The sequence below is a fragment of the Osmia bicornis genome, chromosome 14, assembly GCF_907164935.1.
Source record: "Osmia bicornis bicornis chromosome 14, iOsmBic2.1, whole genome shotgun sequence".
In the NCBI taxonomy this organism is placed as follows: Eukaryota; Metazoa; Arthropoda; class Insecta; order Hymenoptera; family Megachilidae; genus Osmia; species Osmia bicornis.
Window position 1 is genome coordinate 797,599 of NC_060229.1, and position 22,431 is coordinate 820,029.

Consider the following 22,431-nt stretch of genomic DNA (forward strand, 5'->3'; position numbering starts at 1 on the left):
AAGAGAGGACGGCGAGAGCCTTTGAATGTAGTGGGGAAGGCAGTAGGTTCAGGTTGAGGATGGTTCGGACTGAGAACGACGATCGATAGCCTGACTGCACCCTTCTCGTTGGTGTTGTCGTAGCCATTACTTTCATTATTAATCTTATTCACTTATTTCTGTCTATTCTGTCGTAGGTGCACTGACACGTTCCAGGGTCGTGATTTTCCATGTTTGTTTGATCACTTTCACGCCCTGCTGCTCGTAGAAACCTTTGTTCTCCGCCTGTTGTCTTTGACGAACCATATTCAAGCGATCTTCAATGGCGTTAATTCCATCGGACGTTATTAGAATCATTAGGAGTGACGTTGTCGAGCATTGGGGCAACGTGCGATTGAATAATCTGGAATTTCTAGTCGCATTTTCGGTAATGCGCTTTGTGCTGTTCCAGCGTTGCTCCACTTTCCCCTACGATTCTGCTGGAGAATTGTATAGGGTGTACAGCTAGGATGCTAACCGAGGATACGGAAGTTGAAACGGTGGAATAGAATCTTTTCGTGCACAAGCTTGCACCTGCTGTAACCGTGCTGAGCTTTTCTACTCCGACGAGTGTATTGGATATCCGTCATTCGTGTCACGTCGATCTCTCGACACGATTTAATCGACTACTGGTTCTATCCACGCGTTCGTTCAGCTGCGAACGTTTCCTGGCTCCCCACGCAGATCGCTACGTCACTCGACGAACAACGGCACGAGAACTCGTATTAAACGCATAGAAAACGACGACGTTACAACGTCACGAGTATAAAGACGAACAATCCAGGTCGCAATTATTGTAATTGCTCTTCAGGGCTATACCTTACCTTTTGTTTCCCTCGTGTAACAAGTCTTACCAGCGTTTCATAGCGTTTCAAACGTTTTCCCTTGTTCTCGAGCAATTTTAATAACTACCATTAACTCGAGATATCCCGTGGAAACGTTTTTGTATACAGATACACTTTTTACCCATCACGATATTTCGAGTAACCAAAGCGTCGTGTGTCCATCTTGGACACATTTACACGGTCCTTTGAATCGTCGATGCATTTTTACGAAGCACCACCCGTGCACCCAGAGGGTATAGCTTTTCAAGGGCGGTTGCAGTCGGCCCCAATTATTGATCCTTCGGAAGCGGCTTCCGGGTCTCGCTCGCAACCACTCGGACAAAACTTGAGTGGGTGAAACGGCCGGGGCCAGGCCAGCAGCCGTGGTCCTGGCTGAAGAGACGAAGCGAGAAGCTAGAAGAGAGAAGGCGAGAACGGATGATAGAGGGAGAAAGAAGCGAGAGGCGAAAGCCGAAAGCGGAACATGGGAGACGTTGGGCGGCGAGGGGTGTTTCTGGGCGTTTTCACTGGATCCCGACTTTCTCGCCTTCTTTTCCGTCCAAAAGAATCTTTTAAAGACGCTCATCGTTCTCAGGATTCGAGAGACTGATCGTCTGCAATTGCTCCCTTGTCGAGTGTTGAAATTTGCAACCTCGTTCTCTCCAATGGAAAACCATTAGGGAGCACGATAATTTCCCTCGTTACGAATTAATGAAGCAGGACATGATTCATTTATTATTACTGTCAGTTTTCATTTGCCATAGGATGCAACGTATACCCGTTGAGTCAAGGCAAAAAGTGCAATCCAGACAGAATTGAGCTGGCAATTGAATCGAAAAGCAAACGTCCCGATGAGTGCTCGGATATTCTCGTTGTTATCGAATGACCAACCAAGCGGTATCATCGTGTATAACCTCGATAACCTGGCCGACACATGCACACCGCGAACCTATAAAGCACGAAGACCTCGAACCTAGTCGCGAGTCGATGGCCGACTTGATCGAATAAGTGGCCTTCATGGAATTCGAACGCGAGCCTCCTGCACGCTCACCGATTTATTCGTTAAAGATCTGCGATTAATATACCACACAACTTTCTGATTTTCGAGATAATCGGTTACCTTGATTCCTGTCGCCCGCAAACGCGACACGTTTCACGGTTACCGTTGATTTCCGGCAAGAATATGGAGAATAATGGACGTCCGGCGATTCGAATCAAGCGATGTGCGATCGTGAAAGATAGCGTTTAATCGAGTGTTCAATTAACGATTCCGATACATGACGCGGGAGCAAATGGTACGAGCAAGATCGAGTCCAGTAAAGTCTCTGCAATCCTTTGTGTCCAAGCTCGGCCCAAACGAGTAACGCGTGCTCTATTCTCTCTGGTGGAATTTCAATTTCGAAAAAGAGAAAGAGAGACGGAGGATCGCTCGTTCGCCCACGATTAACGGGAGTATCGTAGAAAGAAAATGCAAGAGTTCCTTTCACGCGAAACGGTGAGTTCGCGATGAGTCGTTTAATCGCCGGTCATCATCTCCATGAACTCTGTAAGAGAAAAAATTAACGAGATTAATCGAACGCGTTCATTCAAAGACGTAGAAAAACTTCCTTATTAGAGGCCTCGTCACTTTCACAACGGATTCTCCATGGCAAAGCTTTTATTATCGGATGAAACGTTGCGTAATCCTCGAGATTATATCGATATAGTTCTTTTCATTTGATCGCCGTAGAAGACGAATCTTTCTCCTGGAAAGTAACTAGGTCGTATCCTTGCCCCATTATAAGGGCTGGCCCGAGTTTTTTGAAAGAAGCTTTCAAAGAACGGTGTATTAAGACGTTCGAGGTTTAATCAAGCCCTCGCACGAGCCACTATAACGAATTCTATAGATATCGGGCTAACAAAAAAGTTCGCGTGCTCGGTATCGTAACTGCTCTCTCGTTCGAGAAACTTTTCTTTGCCAAAAATATCGTAATGCGTAATCGAGTTGATATATCGACAAGGTACAGGTATCTCAACACGTTAATTACCATGGAGGTCGCTGGTGACTAGGTTTCTTTAAAGGGGGAGGAAAATTACAACAGGCAAACAGTTAGTCCATTAAAAAAATGAAAACTCACCGTCAAAGTCGACGGTACCAGAGCCGTCGGTATCAATTTCAGCGATCATGCCGTCCATTTGATCTGGAGTTATCTGATCGTCCAGAGCCATAAGGATTTCTCGCAGAGAACTCGTGGGAATGTAACCGTTGCCTTCCTTATCGTACAGCCTGAAAGCCTCTTTCAGTTCCTTTTGCAAAGCCTCGTCGTCCTCCTCTTGGAAGTGGCTGGCCACCCGGTAGAACGAATCGAAACTTAATTTGCCGCTGCCTGAAAGGCCGATCAATCGTCGATTAAAACCCTCTCTTCTTCGTACACACTATCTTTAGTTTGACGTAGTCGCGACACAGTAAACAAGCATACCCATGGAAAAATATCCAAGATAATGTACTTGGTAGCGTTCCAAGCGACTCCGTTTACGCGGAACCAGGAATAAATGTGAAATTTATAACGAGCATCGATATATAATGTCCGTCGAACGGTCGCATCCGCGTCGAGGATACCAGCGAGGGACGTCTCGACGGAAAATTAGATTCGAAACGAGAATAATCGGAGAATATCTCGGATATTCGGTCGACACGTAGGACGATATCTGCATAATAATGCTGGCTGATAAAGCTGAAGCACGGAATGCGTTGTTAGCCAGCCGCATTGTCTCGATTTCGAGGCAATTCAATGGGCTTACGCTAATTCCTGTTGTCCGGCTTGGTATCACTGATCGACGTCACGGTTAATTTGTCCTCGTTGGAACGTCGAGTCGAACGATTAAAACGAAGGGGTGAAATGTCGCGAAGTGGTGCGTTTAATTAGCTGAAAGAGACGACAAGAAAACGGTGACTAGTATAGTCGCGCGTGTGGCAATCGATTGGAAAAAGTTGGTCGTTGCGTTGAACGCGAATCGAACGAGCCTTCGGCTGGAAAAGACGTAGGAAAGTTTTCGCGTCCGCGTTGTTTAGCTTTCGTTACCTCTATACACGTGCATTGCCGCGTCTCAGCCATTATATCATGAATTATTTGGCCCGATTCGATCGAACGAAGGCATCGATCGGCGGCGCACCCAGCGTCGCGTCGCGTTGGTCCAAAAATTGTTATAATACTCGCGGGAATGCAACGAAATGCTTGTTTACGACTCTTGGACGAGCGAATTGCAGGAAATCGAAAATATCCGTACCTTCGTCATCCTCTTGTTTCAATAGCACTTCCAGCTCGTGATCATCGAAAGTGTGCCCCAGGGTGTTCAGGATCGTTCTTACTTTTTCCTTCTCGATCCGACCCGACTTTGTCGAATCGAACATGGAGAAGGCTCTCTTGAGCACTGTAAAATACAACGAGTCCTTCATTTTCCTCCGTGTACCGAAAGGGAAGGATGGGAAGGGGTTAACAACCGGCGTCGATGTTCGTTGTTTTATCGACGAATGTATGTATCTCGGAAACGAGCCGCCAGAATTAGAAGCCGCTTCGCATTCCTCTGAAAATTCTAGAGCGAGACGAGAGGCGGTTGTGCGAACTCGAGGCGCATCGTCACGCCGGCCCCTATTTATTTACACGCTCTGCCAGTGGTGTGCGCGTATTAAAATAACGCGGCCAAGTCAATCGACGGTTTATTTTGCGATAGGAAGCTGGGATTGCGCAATCACGTCGAAAGCGTAACGCGTTCTCTACCCTGTGCCGTATCTGGTGGAACGACGAAACGCGTAGGTGGACGCGGGAGCATAGTTGTAGCGTTTCTGAGAAAGTTCGCAAAATAGCGTGATGGAATCGAGTTATTCGTTGAATATGACGATAAATCGATATCACCAAGAGAAAGTAATCGAGTCTGGAGAAATTCTTACGAGAGTAAGAGAACGTACGGTTCATTCGTTTCTTCAAAATCGTGACCCGCCCCTACCCACGTGAAATACACCTTTTAAATTTAATGAAATCCCATTCCCACTCGTTCCATTGTTAAGGTGTACTTACTTTTGACTTGTTCCTCATCCTGAAACAAAGAAGAAACCGAGTTTCAGTACGATTAAACTGTTGAAACGTGTAACAGCACTTTTCTGCGGAAACGACAGAGGGAGAGAAAGCAGGGAAGCGAAACGAGTTTCGATAGAGACTCGGCGTTTTAATTCACCGTCCGTCGATTATTTCCCATACGAAAAAGCTGATCCGATCGAAAGATTGCTGGCGCCAGGCCAATGCTGCCGGTACTCTATCGTTTCCGCACAGAATCCACCAATTAATGCGTTCGCGTGCAACAACAGCAACAACCCGTAACACAGCCGAAGCTCGTTCGACACTCGATCGTAATGGAACTGACCATCTTCTGTGCGTTGTATGCGATTAACTCGATGCTCTGTCCCTTCGTTGTTTCGCACTAATGGTTTATCCGCACTGGATATCTTTTATAAGCTCAGCTAGAACGCATGGAAGGGGAGGAGAAGAATCTCTCTCTCACCCCTTCCTGCGAACTATCGAAATTCACGGGTTCCCGCGCGGGTGAGGCGTCGCGACGTCAGTTCACGCCGCTATAATGCTACGGTTCTTCGTGTTAAACGTGTGACTAACGCGTCCCGAAAACGCGCCCAACTCAAGGACACGTGTCAACCTGTCACTCTTGGAATGTTCGGGCGCGTTTGATGGTCGAAAATCTTGAGGAACTTTGTTCGTCCCCGTGCTCTTAACTACCAAGAAACTGGATATTCCTCGTAAAATTGAAACTAGAACGTTCCTCGAGTGCAGCGTAATCGAGTTCTTAAATGGTTTAAGAGTTTTGAACATCGCTACGACAAATTGCCGCGTCAAAACGATTGCTCGTTAAAAAAGCGAGCAACTCGATACATTATAGGGAGAGAATATTACTTAGATTCTCTGCTATGTGGTTGTTTTCGACACGGATCGGACCGCCTGCCAAAAAGTTTTAGGGAAAAGCAGTAAAATTTTCCTGCACCGCAGAAACTGTTCTTGGAGTAGGCGGACAGGAACACGGTAACAGAACGGGGAAAGAAGTGGGGACGATGCTATTTCAAAACATTCCAGACTATGATACTACTGCTTTCCATTCAACCATCACATCGCTTCGCGCAATATATTGTCGATTCTTTTTATTTGTTACCAAGAAATTTAATATCCTCGGACACTCGTGGATTAATAGAGTTGGCCCGTAGAAGAATTATCTAGTACATATATCCGATTTATGAGATCGATCGAAACTCTGTACACGAACCATTGCCAGATACTGATTAAACCATCGTGATTGAATCGAGTCCCGTAAACATGAAAAACATCTTGGTATTCCTGATTGCCAGATAATTGGAGTTAATTAAAAATGAGTTCGAGGGAAAAGGGTTAAAATTCATTGTTTCTTTCGCAGAGCGCTGGTATTATTTATGGCAGCTCTCAGGAGGGAACGGGGTCTCGGTGATTATAGTTGCATAACGGCGTAACTTGACGCATCGCAGCGTGACGAAAAATGTTATTGTTATGTCGCGTAGCTGGTAAACGACAGCAGAGTGCAGCTTTAGCTGCGTTTTTTTTTTTACGTCCGGCTGCGTTGGATGATATAGTGCTTTTCGTAAGAACGCGGTAGAAGGCAAACGCTATAATTATCTCGTCAGTTCCTCCCACGCAAGGCGTGCCATCTCTACGTGGAATTATTATTTGAATAAACTCCATGGTATTTTTAGAATGTCCAATACCAATTGTGTACCTCACCCGAGTCATTCTATATTTAAATCAGGGTCTACCTTGCCATGTAATTGGGCAAACGGTCGACGAACTTCTTGGTTCACCCTCTTTTCTCGTCGATTGCATAAACCGTTCGAAAAACGATGACTCATAGTGGAAATTTTACTTTTATTTCAGTGCTGGCTGGATTTTCAAAGTTCGAACGATCGTATTGTTTTATATACGGTCCAGTTTTCGTCGTTCCCCGTTGTATTATCGAATCTCTTCCTCTTGGCCTCCACGGCAGATACCAGATCGGCCGGAAGTTTGTATCAACTGACTCGATTTATTCCCACCCGACGTGCATCAACGCCGTCGGAATCCGACTCGTTTCCAGAGATTCGTATCTGCACGATTGTTTGCCAGGAGAGGCGAACGCAGGCTTCCGTTTATTTCGCGATAACGAGGATATTCGATTTACAGGATCGACCTAAAGCTATCTAAAGACTTTTATGCCTCTAAAGATTGTCAATTGAAACTCTCCCGTCGAATGGATCGTTTCGAGAGCTCTGTTTCGGCCTTTGCTGGTCGCTTCGATTGCTACGTGGACGATGGCGCAGCTGATTCATTGAGGATCGTTTAATTCAAGAATCGCAGACAGAAAATAGATTCTGCTCGTTTCGAGATTCAACGAATCGTACGCTTTAACGAATATCAAAGGCTTCTTTTATATTTATGACTTGGAAATGCTATTTCACGTAGTCGTTTAAATTGGTACAAATTAAACAGTTGGTCTTAGCTATATCAGCGTGTTGATTATCGTGGCAGGCGATTCATTTCCACGGAAAAGCTAACAGGAAAATAAAACAATAGGCTCGGTGGCGGGCGATGGCTAAAGTCTCAGAAATTACCGTGGATCATTCAACGATGTGTCATTAGCATGAATCTGCGAACAATGCCGCGCGATGCATCCCCGACCTCGAAATGTAAACTCAACGCTCGCTCGGATTCTCGACTCGTAATTGAGGGTATTGTTCGTTCTACGACCTTAGATTTCTTTTTATCCCCTGAGAGAAACGAATTTTCGTTTCCACTGATTGTTCTCGCTGCGTAACCCCTCGTTTTTTCGCCATTTCTTTCTCGCTAATGCTTTCTTCTTCGATTCAAACCTTGCTCAAAACGCATTGGTTGCGTTTTATAAAAGTACAAAACATAAATGATTACCTTGCGACCGAGAGTAAAAGAAATTTGCAATCGGCGATGGCCTAGTTTACGTTTTAGCCACAGCGAACCGTAGGATCGGTAAACAACGTCATTTTTGCAATTCCTGATGCTCACTTTGTCTGCATTCGATTGAGCTTGCAAATTTATACAAACTGTTCCCCTGGGAAAACGCGATAGATAACGACCGTCTTTTAAAAGGTCCCTCCAATTTCAACCCCTAAACTGTACCCTAGTTTCTATGAGCTGATCCTTTCATTTTAAGCGAACCTTGGTCGCCTCGTGTCTACCGCAGTTCAGTCGAAAGTCGATGAAAAGTCATTATAGCAGGGAAACAAAGGAGAAATTCGACGATCTGGTGACGAAACTATGTTCAACTGCAGAAACGAAGCTGCTGACGAAGGGAAAAAGAAGAAGAAGAGTTTGCAAACGAATTTCGTGGTTCCATTTGCCGCTTGTTTAATCAGGCTGCAATTAAAAGGAACAGCTCGAACGGTGCTGGGTTTCGACTCACCCTCGAAATTCCATTAATCCGCGGTCACGTGGGAAGCAAAGCGCGATTACACGTCCGCCGATAGAGGTAGCCCGGTGGCCGCTATCGATCGCCAACGAATCTAACGATGCTCTTTTATTTTCCGCACGATAGGCTCGCAACAAACCAGCAGATGGAGTGGGTCACGTCAACCAGAAGGGATCCGCGGGTCAAAAAGCACCTGCAGCCGGGCAAAAGGTGGCGCCTGGTGCAAAAAGTGCCGCGAAACCGGCACAGAAGCCCTCTGCTCAGAAAGGGCAGGTTAAGGTCACGCCAAAGGCAGCTTCCGTTAAGACTGGCAAGAACAAGAAGAAGGGACAGAGGCAGCAGTACGACCTTATCGTCACCATCAATCTGGTGAGTAAGATCGTTTCTTTCTCTTCGCGGCTTACTCGTCCACCGCGCCGCTCCGCAGTAGTAACGGTCGGTATTGGTCAGACACGGTCGATTTTACTACTACCGCGCAAGAGTAAGCTAGCTTTTCGATGAAATACAGCGGTGGACCATATCTAAAGATACAAAGTTCTTTATCCACCTTGATACCGACCAGACTGAGCACAGTAGAAACGGATAGTAGTCTGATCTAAACCGTCCTCCTCCATTAGATGGTAGCACGGGTCCGCGAACAAGAATAATTTGAAAACCGTCTAAGTTTAACGCGTTGACTGTCGCAGTAAATCATTTGAAACACGATCTTCTTGCTACCTTGAATTTTAGAATATTAACGTTACTTGAACTTTTTCACTTTTTTCTTTCGGCTACTCAATTGTATCACGTTCCGAGGTTGGTCACTAGTGACCTCGATAATTGTCGTTTATTCGAAACGAATTCAATTCAATACTTAACCCTAGGGTATGTCGTAAGCAAAGGTCAATTCACCGATGACGCGACAGCCACGATCCAATAAAACGCGAAACGAGTTTCCCATCGTATAAATTGCCTCTGTGTATGCAAGTTGTATTCAAGGGTACGGCAACAGTGTTGTTGGAATCGGTATCAAATATTTGTAAAAATAGCAAGCGGGAATGCATTTCAAGAAATTTACAAGGCGACACCTACGACAAAGCGGGTCAAGATGACCGTGATTTTTCGTCGCGACGCTCCAGAAATAGTTGCAGACGACTTTACCTTCGTCCTACTGAAACGAATCTCTCGCTAAGGAAAATATTGACCAATTTGAATGTTCTTCGTTTTCGATTCCGATGTGAATAATACATACAGCAATTATAAGTTCAAGAAACTCGATCTTGACTAACGCACGGAAAGCAAGATATGCAAGAATAAGATCGCCCAAAGTTAGAACGACCGAAATATTTGTGGCAGACTTCGTGATTGCAGTCGTTGTCCGGTTAAATCATGCTCGATTCAATTTGGCTGACCAGCTGATGAGCTGGCGTCTCGCGTACTGAAAATCGTTTTCAAGGAGATATCTACTCGATCAGTCGCGATCAGATGAAAGATGGATCCGCCGCGCAGCTTACCGCGTATCGTTTGGCAAATCTAGTGCGAGCAAGTTGCCATTAACAGAAACAGAATTAAAGATAGATGAAGACAGAAAACGAGAAGCAAACAGAGAAGAAGATAGTGGGCCAATCGTCGAGAAGCGTTGACAAGTTAAAAACAGCCGAAGGTGGTTTGAAAGCTCGCTTCATCTTAGCTTGAATAACGCGTTCGTAGAAAGTCGTCGTGCATAACAATCTCTGGTACGTCTTGACCGGGAAAAATCGTCACCACTATTTTACGCATGATTCGAGAGGGGAGGATCAGAATGAAGTCAAGTCGGATGATTCGCTGCCACAAACAAGCGGTGACGTTACCGCACGCTAGTCCATAAATATTATTTGTGTTCGGTCCTGTATCCGCGCTAGTTCGATTGACGCGTGGCAGGCTCTTCGTGTGAGAGGACCAAAACTTTTTTAAGATAAACTTGAAAGAGAAAAAAATTGATTCGAGTGAAATTAAACAAAAGGATGAAGGGTCTGTGAAACGGTGCAACTGACTGCTGAGACCAAATGTGAATTTGGAAAGTGTCTTTAACGCTGTCAAATTGTTAATCGATAAAATTAGTGCGGGTGACGTTATTGTTCGACATGATGGACGCCGAGAAGAAATATTCGTCGGCCTATGGGAGGCTGCGAAGACTAACGAGCACCATTGATGGACAAATTCGACAAATAAGCGTGAGTAATTCGACTAAAAAATTCTTTGAACATATTAATTCGCTTTGAATGGACGCGATCGCGACCGCGTGTTTGAGTTTGCAAGAGAAATTCAAAGGGATCGTATAAATGCGGAACAGACGCGTATACTCGTAAACGACGAGCTGAATTTTCGCGAATTTATGCGAGTCCCTCTGAGAAACGCTGGAAAAGGACGTGACCTAGTTGAACGCCGACTCTGTCTACCTCCAAAGAGCCTCGAAGCATCGAACCAAGAGCTTTCGACTGAGACAGATCCGACAGGCTTGTGTCACTTTCTCACAGTGCTTACGGTTACATTCACGGATATCCATGGACGTAATCCGTGAAAGTCATTTCGAAGCGACATCCCCGAATGTTTCTGGATTACCGAACCAACGAGTTTCCGTGACAGGCTAACTTGCAATTGATGCAATACCATGTGACAGACTAAGAGTCAAAGTGATCGTTCGAGAAAAGGACAAAGAAGAAACGTTGTCTATATCATATTTATAAATTTTGGAATTCAACAAGTTTATTTCGATATAAATTGCAACATCCAAGATGCGCCTGTAACCATAGATCACTCGATGGCTGACTCACAACCAAAGTTAACCAATCTGCTCAGCTTATGGTGAGCTTCATTAGCGCGAGCTTCTAGGAAACTATTTCTAAAACGCTCGTATTAACGACACTGCCAGGAAATTGGTTACTTCGAGCACTTCCTAAGGCGATTACGTTCTCTAAGGAGGCAATCAAGTCCCAAATTATCCTTTGCCACCCACCATTTCCGAACGAAATAATCTAACGACCTTTTTCAGTTTCGTTGTTTCCACGCGCGACCCCGATTACGCCGTATCGAGTGGCTCGGCGAAGTTGCAACATCTCATTATTAATAATCACGCTTGGAACTCTTCTCGGTATTCCCATTAACGAACAGAGCGACGGGTGAGCTTAACAGGCAATCCGCCAAAGATTGACCGAGTGGCAAACTCACTCGTATAGACAATTTAATTGCCAGGCAATTAAATCAGAGCCATAGCGCTCCGTTTGACGCGTAAATAACGCACTCATACTACTTAAACTTAAGGAGTCTCGTCGTCGATTTCTCATCCAATTGTGTTAAGCAGATTAATTTGTCATCGCTGATGAAAGGAAATATTTTCTACCGGCAAACCTTGTCAAGAGATGTCCAGTACACAAAGATCTTCGTATCAGCAAAGCGATTTGCACAATGGCGTACGCATAAATGCCAATAGCGGACTATGGAATTGCTGATAAGTCGGTGCTGCTGTAATCGCGCTACCGGCATATGTTCCTTAATCCGCTGTCTATTAATGCTGATTTACCAATGTCGAGCACAGTCGCGTGTAGAAGGCGGATAAGCCGGCACGGGTATTACCGTGGCCCGAGCAATTTGCAAGTTAGGACAGGGTCGTTAATCGTGCGAATTCTACGTGACCGTACGTGCATACGTCTACGTGATTAAACACTCGCTGGAAAACGGTGGAACGGTGTTACATTAATTAACTTGCCCCAAAGTGGAGTCTGCGTTCCTCGAATACCTTAACGGATCGGATACCGTTTTATTTCACCGAATCGAACGAAAGCACACGATGAATCGAGGAAAAAAAGTTAATCAACCGGCAGGGTAATTACCGGACAGAAAATTATTCACCGTTAATTTAATGAGATTAATGAGATTTCGCTGGAAATTCAAACAGATTGCCACAGCTTGCATCAACTCCGCTGCATGTTGAACTTTGATGAAATGCAACCGTGACGCGTTAACGATTTAATTAAATCCCGCACCGTATCTCGCATCTTCCAATTTTGCTCATTTCCTGTTTTCTTTTCTTTCTTTTCAGTCTGAATATGGGCTCACGGAGGATCAGGTGGCTGGTAAGTGGATTTTAAATAACGCATTCATCGTCCGTACGAAATTTCATCCAGCGTTGCTAAAACTCTGCTTCCAAGACAGATTTGCAAAATTACGAACGGCGCAATTATTCGCATTTTCACGATATTACAGCTCGTTTTTCCGTCGCACGGGGTGAAACGGTTTTAAGAGGTCTGTTGCCTTTGACGACGCGAAAAAGAGAGCAACAAACATCTTTCTTTCGTCGAACATCGTGTTAGTGTAACGAGTCAAGATTTTGACCCAGAATTCAAGCGTCCACGAACGAAATTTTTTCGGCGTTTTCAACGATGAACGAACGTGAACGCGAACGCGAACGCGAACGCGAACGTACGTATGACACGTTAGCTCGGCAGTGGTACTCGAGGTATGTACCTCGTTTCGCAAATTACAGTCGGAGGAGTTGTTCGCGATTTTCACCGCAATGCCGCAATACGCGGGGAACTCTTTTTAATTGCACTGAACGTCGTGCTAAAGCTACTTCCCTTCGGAAAAGAGCGTGTTACAAAAGCACTTTGGTCTCGCTTCGCGTTCGCTCGTTTCTACTCGTTGATGCTTTGATTAATTAACTCGAGAGATCGTGGCATGAACGATTCGTGCTTCCGAAACGAGTAGCCGCGTGTAAGGTCATTCAATTAACCAGAGTACCTTTACGTAAGGGTATATCGCGTTATATCTTGGTGAAATAATGTTTCATAAAACATTATTTCGAGCTCACGTGACTGCGAACATTGGCTTTACTCGCGTCCGCGGTTATTCGGCGTCGAGGAGCTTTCAAACGTTGCGTTCCGTCGCAAGTTTTTGCAATGGCACGCGACCAGAGATCGCTGATTGCACCCACGGGAAACCGCTGAATGAGAAATTGCCCTCTCGTTTGTGCACGTTAATGCATCGCCGGGTGTTTACGCGATGATAAACGCAAGGTGAATGCAGCTCGATCTACGAGGCGAACGATAAAGATCGAACGACCATGTCTAGAAACTAGTATTCCGAGGTCCGTCGCGACGCGTTTCGTGATTTCATACTATAATCTGCCGGATCTTTACCACCAGATTCGTTACCTCGCGTGATTTATTACTCTCCCAACAGAGCAATTGTTTGTGCCACTATTACCAGGCGAATTGATATTTACAAATTCTATTCGTTTTGTCAAACGATTGCGAACGGATTTTTACTACACCCTGTTCGTCGGAGGATCTGAGAATTTATAACGACGCATCTCTCATGATTCCGTCGGGGCTGGCCACTTGCCCGACGCTCGCGCGATCTCAACTAGTTTTGTACGACTTGTAACGCCTGACCACACATTTGTACACGCATGCATACACTCGCACAGGATCGCTCATGATTAATAGACATCTAAATTCGCGAGTTCTCAACAATGCGACGCCGAGCAGAACCGTTTGTTGTATATCGTTCTATTGCCAAATTTCCGCCAGAGTTTTTCCCCCTTGTTATTTACGGTTCGGTTGGCCGATCTCTGGAATTTTCAACGAAACCACGACGCTGCGGCTGCAACGAAAGCAGAGAAAGAGAAATCACGGTGAAATTATTATCGCGTTTCAATCACGATAGTACCTCGTATAAACGCGTCGCGAGTCGTTTCAATCAGTTTCGATTAGCTAAAATGAAATTCGATGCTTGAATTCTCGGTTGCTCTTTAAACGAGAAGATCAATGAAACATTGGAAGTCAGAGATCAGCGGATCGGCCATGAAACGGCAGACAATTTATCGTTTCAGAATTCAAGGAGGCGTTCATGCTATTCGACAAAGACGAAGATGGAACCATCACGATGGCGGAACTTGGGGTGGTCATGCGATCGTTGGGACAGAGGCCGTCTGGTAAGTGGTACTTTGAGTAATTTCAGAGGGAAAGAACTAGAATACACGAAACGATGCCCAAGTGGCCGCGTGTAGTCCACGTGTAGCAAGGTAGACGCGAGCTGGCTCCAAGCCACAAGCTGACGAAACCTCTCCACGTGCGACCAAAAAATATAACGGTAATCTAAACCACTAGCTAGCTGAACCGCCGTATTGTCTATTGTATACTAATGTGCCAATTTAACAAGAACGATGCGTCAGCTAACGATAAATAAATGATAGCACGACTGATAAACGATATTCGATCGTCAAAAGTTTGAAACGGAACGTCAACTTTACAAGAACGCTTCTTATTAAATTAATATCTCGGTCGACAGTTTCGAGGGGTTTCGAAAACGGTAAATTCCTGAAAACTAGGCTGGGACAAGAGCTTAGGGAAAATTAACTTTCGACCGTTCCTAAGCTAGAAACTGTGACAGCCAGGCGCACGTGCAGGCCTTGGTTAATTAACTACGCGTCGAGTTCTTCTATTCCCGCCCCGAGGGATCTGCAGGGGGAAATTAAATGTCTTCCATGAAACGACGATGAATGTACGCGCATGAATTACACGCGCACGCCAACTAACAGAAAGGGGACACGAAGGAAACGAGGCGTTGTCGCGTCGTTTGAATGACAACTTTTAATTCTACCGTCCGCAAACAATTCTTCATATCTGGCCAATTTCCAATTTTAGAAACAGAGCTACGAGATATGGTGAACGAAGTGGATCAAGATGGAAACGGTACCATCGAGTTCAACGAGTTCCTCCAAATGATGTCAAAGAAAATGAAGGGTGCCGACGGTGAAAAAGAGCTGCGCGAAGCATTCAAGTACTTTCATGCCATCTTCATCGTCATTGTTCTCTCTTTTAAATAAAATAACACTTTTCATGCTTTTCTCAGAGTATTCGACAAGAACAACGACGGAATGATCTCATCGAAGGAACTACGACACGTAATGACGAACCTTGGGGAGAAACTATCGGAAGAGGAAGTGGACGACATGATCAAGGAAGCGGATCTCGACGGTGACGGGATGGTGAATTATGAAGGTAATATGTTTCTTTTAATTTAATGGTTCATTATCAGTCTCATAATTCTCGAGTGTTTTAAAAAGTTTCTGTCGTCTGTGAAAAGTTTCTCGACATAAAAAACGTAATGTGACCAATGAAACTAATTACGATCTTATTCTTAAATGTAAAAGTTCGAGCGTGAAAATTTAGCTTGACTTATTTAATAATTTCCGTTTTTACTTGAAACGATACGATGTTTGCCTAGAATTCGTGACAATCCTGACGTCAAAGAATTAGTTCGGTGGCTCTGGATCGGACAAGAAGCTATCCAGCTGCCGGAAGTCTTCGACGAAGAACAGAATCAAACTCGCAAAGTTCCTCCCCGCTCGAAAGCATAGCGAAACGATCGTCTTCGCGAACCTCACCATCCAAGATATCCCTAACGAACCATAGGATAGGATTCGGAACACGAGAATAGAAACGCAGGACCTTTGAAAAATTTGGTTGAACGGAGAAGAAACGTCGTTTATTCGGCTTCTGGCGTGCAAGATTTTCCTCGCGCGAGGGTAAGTGGTACCGGAAGACTGTGAAAATGGTGTCTCGAGTGGTGGGGTAGCAGGATGTCCAAGAAACAGGAAAGAAGGAAGAGTGAGGAGAAAGGAGGGTGGACTTTCGCAGTTGCACACGCATACACGCATACACACCTCGCTCCTTCGAATAATTTTACAAGTATAAGCTAGCGAAACGACACTGTACGTGAAAACGAGTGAGGTGCTCGCTCCCGAAACAATCAACTGAGCTTCGTTTAGCGTTTACCTACCTATTACCTATACTCTCTATTAAATGCTATACAACATCGTTATTGATATTGTTAGGAACCAAACAATCTCTCTTCATCCCTTTCACTCCCATCGTTCGATCGGTATTGTTCCTTCAGCATTGTTGAATTTCCTTGCAAAGAACACGAGTCCTCCCAATTTCCGTCATAAACATTCTGGCGTGCGAGATCTGTCTTCAAATTTAGATGAATGTCGTTGGCAAGTAGATTAGGTTTAACGACGATATACTTGTGGCAGAATTTTTAGACGCACGTTGTGGCTACATGCCAGAACAGTCGCTGGAAAGTAAGAATCAAAGCAACCAGTAGCGGTCTTTCCTTTCCAACGTACAACTCGAGACCACGCGATGTTCGTACGGTCTTAGTTATCGATCGTTTTGTATTCGTATCGTACGAAGTAGCAGAGAATCTCGTATCGCCCATCCCGTTCTTGTCGAACACGAGGCGAGATTAGGATCCTCGCCAGTGTCCCGAAACCCTTCTGTATCGAACACCGTCCACCTAAAACCTCGAAATTCGATCCCATTCACGAATCCAACCCGTACTAATTACGTCGTTGCACCCTTAGGTCCTTAAGATGACAAGCCACAGCCGTAGCTCGCGAATAGATGGTAGCTAGTTAGTGCAATAGAAAGGAAATACGTACACGTAATAAATGATGCATTATACACATACCTATTATATATACCTATACATGGTGTTACTACCGAAGGTACTTGAAGTAACGTTATTATGAATATTCATATATATATAAATGCATATATATTATATATACATATACACGTTAGCGACCTACGTCGGTGGTATACTGGCATTGATATTTTTATGGTTTTAAAAAAAAAATACAACAAGAACAAGAACAAGTATTAGTGTCAGAAAGAGAGAGAGAAAGAAAGCGAGCAAAAGATACAAAGAGCGAAAGTGTGAGAATGTATGAGTGAAAGAGAGAGAAAACTGAATGAAAGAGAGCAAAAGAGAAATTGGTTGGTCGAAGCGCGGAAGAGAAGCGCGTGTACATAGCAAACATTCAACAGTGAGGGAAAGGAGAAATGGGATTAAAAGCAAAAAAACATAAAAGAACAATAAGAAGAGCTCTTAAGGGTGTAGAGACGATTCGTTTCGTCCTAAAGGAGCGTCGACGGATGGTACGCGAATATTGCTATCGTTATCGTTGGTAATGTTGGTCACACGAAGCGGTGATTTTCGCAAACGTACACAACAACACACACATATAGAGAGATAGACAATAATTCTGTTCTTTAGTTAGGTGACACGCGTGTAGTTACATTGCGTTGTTTCGAATCGATCGCTGGGTAATGTACGACGAGATCGTGAAAAGTAACGAAACACGATTGAAACATGAAAAAGAAATGAGAGCAAATGTGAATTTGACAAAAATCGACGTACCTACCCTACAGTGCGATCGTCCTTTTCAGCCGCTTCGCGCCCCTGTCTCGCGGTCGCAAAAATTAACGATTTTCAAGAAAATGAAAAAGAATGATATACCAAAGCTTGAAATTGACAACTTTCTAAATCAGCTTTTGATTTTTGTAATTTCTTTCGTCATCGATGAGATTTACGACCGGTTGACATCGGCGTGACGTGGTCTGTGCAGCTATTAAGATTAAAAAAGAAAAAAGGATACACGAGAAACGCGCAAATATACATGCAAACATAAAGCAAGACGCTTCGACAGTTAAAACATAAAAAGAGCTCGATACGTCGATGCAAAATAGTAATGTATAACGTCCCGAAGACAATATCTTTAACGATTTTATTAAAGAAAGAATTAATCGAGATTTACCTCGAGAGAAGGCCTACGTTTTGCCACGTGTGTCCGACAAGATAGATTGTAGAAAGATTGTCAGAGAGAAAGAGAGTGAAAGGAAGAGCGAGAATGCAGAGAGAGAAAAGATAGGAGAATCGAAAAGTCATATGGTGAAGGAAATACGAGAAAATCAAGGTGCTGTTTAGCTTTAGATATCGTCAGATTTTGCTTTACAGTCTATCTATTTGCTTTCGTCTCACCTGAATTACTGCACTTTTCGTTACACTTACTCGTAGACTTTTCTTTCCCGTTCGTTCTATCTTTTTCAAATCTTACTATGTTCTTGGAAGCTGCGACGAACAGATGGGCCGATTCATTTGGATTCACATAACATGCACGAAAAATTTCACTGCACCCCATGAGTTTTTCGTTAGATAGACTTTCCGTCTGATACGAGAACTTTATCTCGGTATAAGAAAAGCAACAAAAACAAAAAAAAACACCGAAGTACAAGATATCGTCAATACCTGTATATATCCATCCCGAAAGGAATCGTTACCTGATCAGAGATCTCGGAATCGTTGCATCGAACAACAGCGAACGTCAATCGGATGCATTTTCAGTTCGCAACGCGACACTCAACGCACATTTGTCACGCGCGCTTATCATAGGTACCTCTTTTACTAAATATAGATCATCATACGGTTCCACGAGGTCTCTGATCACGTGCACCTTTCATTAAATCAATTATATACTCCTCTCTCCCGCCATAGAATCCCTCATAACCATCAACTTACTGTTTTTCCCTCCCGGAGGATGCATTCGTTCCGTTCTACGGATTCTTTACGATGCAACCCCCGTGATTGAACCTCAGACGCTCAGGGCTGTCTCGGTACATTCTTTCGACGTTGAAGCATCTGGAAATTGAGTTTAATCGTGATAAAAAATGTTTCTTCCACGCGGGATGTAGACAGCCCCCGGCAAACAGTGTCAATCGATCTTAACCGAAAAGTATTTTTATAGAATACTCTTCGTGCCAGAATCCTACGATACATTGAGATACATACGACATCGCGTTATATTGTATTCTATATATTATATTATATTAAATTTACGTGAATGTATACGCGCGTGTACAAATCTTATATCGTATCGTATCGTCCTACTCTGCTGGCAGATTATCCATTCTAGTAAATACGTGTCTAAACGATGACGAGCTGATAATGTTCACATTCGTCGCTAGACTCGTGAGGAGTACACAAGTCTTCCTTTCAATTTGCACCGTTCGACGTTTGAGAATGACTGTTTAATTTTTGACAACATACCTGCTGCGATCGCGTTGTGTCCTTTGAAAACAATTTATCTTCACTTCGTTTTAGGCATTATTGATTCGGAAACGTGTTGTTGCTCAAATCGATATGTCGAGGGTTTGATTTTTTGAATAACCCAAGCATCGAAACGTTAATGCGCTTAATCGTCTCGCGAATCTGTAGATCAGAATCGCGATGTGTCAGGAAATTGGGCGAAGACTAACTCGAACGAATTTCTGCAGAAAAATTAAAATCAATTTATAGATAACTATAGAAAGTTAGTTTTCGCTTGTTTCGTTCGTATCGATCCTCTGGTACTAATAGAGCTTTAGAATGACGCGGCAACGCGAGATGTTCGAGATAGATACGCTTGTACGTTGCGAACTTGTGTCCATGTTTTAGATAAATAGTTTTGCTTACTTGTCCGAAGTAGAGACAAACTACGAAGCCTATCAATAGCCATGACATTTTCATAGACGTTTGATATGTTCACAATCCATTCGAAATCAAGAAATATTCTATATGTTTTGAATTGTGCTTGAGGAACGCGTGCTCGTGATTTTTTAAGAACGATCTCAAATCGGAGCTCGCATCAAGAATGATCAAGGACCGCGCGAAAGAACAGGGGAAACGAAAACTAGTCGATATCAAAACGAGTTGAATGATGCAAAGGTAATCAAATAATTATATTGTATACATCGCTAGATATGGAAGTCAAACCTGATTAACATAGATATATCATAATTGTAATCGTTAAATAAGTGTAACTATGTTGTATTGAGAAAACATCACGAGGCAGTCTCGTAAAACTGAAGATCTCTCCGGCCCGAAGGATTTCAGTTTTCGTTGCAACGAGACGGGACCTCGGATCGGTTGTTTGTTAATAATAATCAAATATATCTACGTTTTGTATCCGTTGGTTGACGTTCAAAGTATCTCCGCGCTTCGCAATTGTGATTTAAGAATGATCAATGAATGCGTCGAAAGTTACAAATGATTTCATATACGAGCGAATTGCTTGCAACAATCAGCTAACCGGAAGCGTACAGATACCAGATTGCATCGTTGAAGCCCGGAAGATCTATGATTCGTTGATTAAAGAGAGGGTTTTTAAAAGGAATAGTATGGTCGCGTTACGCTTTTCCTAGGTTCCAAGTTCGTCACGTGCCATCAAATAGACTGCGTACTAAAATCGGTCAAGGCGAAGGAGCAAACGTAAAATTAATCAAATTGACGGAAACGGTGTTTCAAAGACTTCCGAACGATACTCGATCATCACGTCGCGAATCCTTTAATTTCCCACCATTCATTTCACGTTTCAAACGAATACCAAATTCGAAAAGTTTCGTGAATGAAAAAAAAATCCGTACTTTCTTCCTTCGTACACTGACTATTGCTATCACAAATTTTGTTCTCAGTTCGCCTAAAGTGAAGCGGTCTAATTGTAATAGCATTTGCAAGTTGGCAATACAATGTGTCGTTATAACACATACGACCCAAACACGATAATGATCACGAATAATTATTGTAATAAGAAAACGTCTTTCATTACTTTATTAAAACGATCGCGAGTACAAGTCGTGTTAGTTAAATGATTATACGTGTGTGAATATCCGATATATAGAGCAAGATAAAGGAAGACCCGTTCGATAGGTCTTTGGTTCTTCGTGGGGTGCAAAATAATTTTAAGGGATACGGCATGAAAGCGAGGATAAGCACGTTAAAATATAACGAGGGTGAATATAATCTATGAGGTGTATTAAGAAAATAGCGTAAACACTAAGTCGAGCGAGGTTACACCAGAGATATCGCACTGTGAATGAGAATATTTATATTTTTACTTGAGGAAAAAAGTTATAATAACGTTTGTAACATCTAATTCTCACCCGATAAGGAATGTTTATAATGTTATTTTTCTAGATATATATCGAAACAATTATCATTATGTTAAGACGAAACGTGCTCTCAAATGAGAAACAGGTGTGATGATCTATTGTAAATGTGGTACATACTGTGTATTCGGCTAGGGGGTGTGGGTATCCCTGAGGGTGTATCCCTTGGTTGGCTGAGGTGATTCTGAACAATTTATTCCTTCGCCAAAATACTCCTTAAGGCTTAGTTTTTGAATTATTAATGAAAAACAGTGATCAATCACAACGCGCGGGCTCGACCACGGAAGTGTCGGCTACGAGAAGCATGCTCAACCGCAGTCGCGAGTAAACTACAACAGCACGTTGGTTCGTAGCCGACACTCCCGTGGTCGCGCCTGCGCGTTACGCGCACTTCTGTTTCCTCAGTTTTTCATTAATAATTCAAAAATTATACCTTAACGGGCATTTTGATAAAGAGAAAAGTTGTTTAGAATCACCCCAGCTACCACCCCTACCCAAACACCCTGTACATTTTGGTCTTTGTTAAATTCTTGCATTTCGTTTCGATTACTTTGATGATTTCTTTTTAAATAGTGTGTTATAAATGTATGATATTATTGTTAAAATATTCTGAATTTTATGGCGAATGTTCACTAAGAATGTGGGCGTGCGATACAACCAATGGTTTCTCGCGGTGTTCATTACCATTTAACTATGCTGTAAGTATTATTTATGCCTAAGTTCCAGAAAACATGTGGTTACGTTGTACGACTAATTAAATAATTGATAGCTACTGCTTATGAAACTCATGTTTCATATCAATACTTACGGTTAAATAACATTGTAATTTTCATTTATATCACTGCAATTTTTTACTTCAAATGTCTTGCGAAACGATGGTTATCAATGACAGAAAACTAACAGGTTTCATTTTATGGTCTCTCATTTGAAAACGATTGAGACAAGAAAGACGAGAAACTGTTTGTTACAACGTGTCTTTGTAATGTGAGAAAAATATTATGTTCTCTATCTACGGTACCTGCGATTGAAGGTTTTTACTCATTGTCAGATTTGCTCTATTCACGTTTCGTCGTAAAAGATGGAAAATAAACGATGGTGATCGGAAATTGTGAGAGGCGAGAGTGCAGTATGTATGGTGTTAGCTGTATGAAACCATGTTACGTGTAATGTTATGTACTGTAAGATTAGAATACATCATAAAATGGTGATGGCATGTACTGCTGGAATGTAATACATGTATCAAAGTTACCCCTAAATACAGCCATTTTATAATGGACATTCTCCTCTCTATAAGAATCATCTATTTCTTGATAACC

The 22,431-nt window shown here is 43.2% G+C and overlaps 2 protein-coding genes across 7 annotated transcripts in view; one reads left to right on the forward strand and one right to left on the reverse strand.

Annotated features, from left to right (window-relative positions):
• The window catches only part of LOC114877073 (neo-calmodulin-like), a 57,939-nt gene extending 35,534 nt beyond the window's left edge, over positions 1-22,405 (forward strand). For 4 of the 5 annotated variants that reach the window (XM_029189198.2, XM_029189199.2, XM_029189196.2 and 1 more), the window contains 6 exons: positions 8,454-8,696; positions 12,385-12,418; positions 14,176-14,277; positions 14,990-15,125; positions 15,198-15,346; positions 15,573-22,405. In XM_029189198.2, coding sequence (XP_029045031.1) covers positions 8,454-8,696; positions 12,385-12,418; positions 14,176-14,277; positions 14,990-15,125; positions 15,198-15,346; positions 15,573-15,604 — 696 coding nt within the window. In that variant the 3' untranslated portion in view covers positions 15,605-22,405. Of the gene's footprint in view, positions 1-8,453; positions 8,697-9,350; positions 10,520-12,384; positions 12,419-14,175; positions 14,278-14,989; positions 15,126-15,197; positions 15,347-15,572 lie in introns of those variants that run through there. The other variant, XM_029189200.2, reaches the window with a different exon arrangement.
• LOC114877074 (troponin C-like) lies at positions 2,071-13,566 on the reverse strand. 2 transcript variants are annotated; one of them, XM_029189204.2, is made up of 5 exons: positions 13,496-13,566; positions 4,898-4,916; positions 4,110-4,253; positions 2,960-3,208; positions 2,071-2,386 (listed from the first exon to the last, which is right to left on the reverse strand). In XM_029189204.2, coding segments are annotated over exons 2-5 (423 nt in total). In that variant the 5' UTR covers positions 4,899-4,916; positions 13,496-13,566; the 3' UTR covers positions 2,071-2,357. The 2 variants fall into 2 exon arrangements, with proteins under 2 accessions (XP_029045037.1, XP_029045034.1); XM_029189201.2 differs by lacking the exon at positions 13,496-13,566 and adding an exon at positions 5,241-5,447.
• Positions 22,406-22,431: the final 26 nt, after the last annotated feature.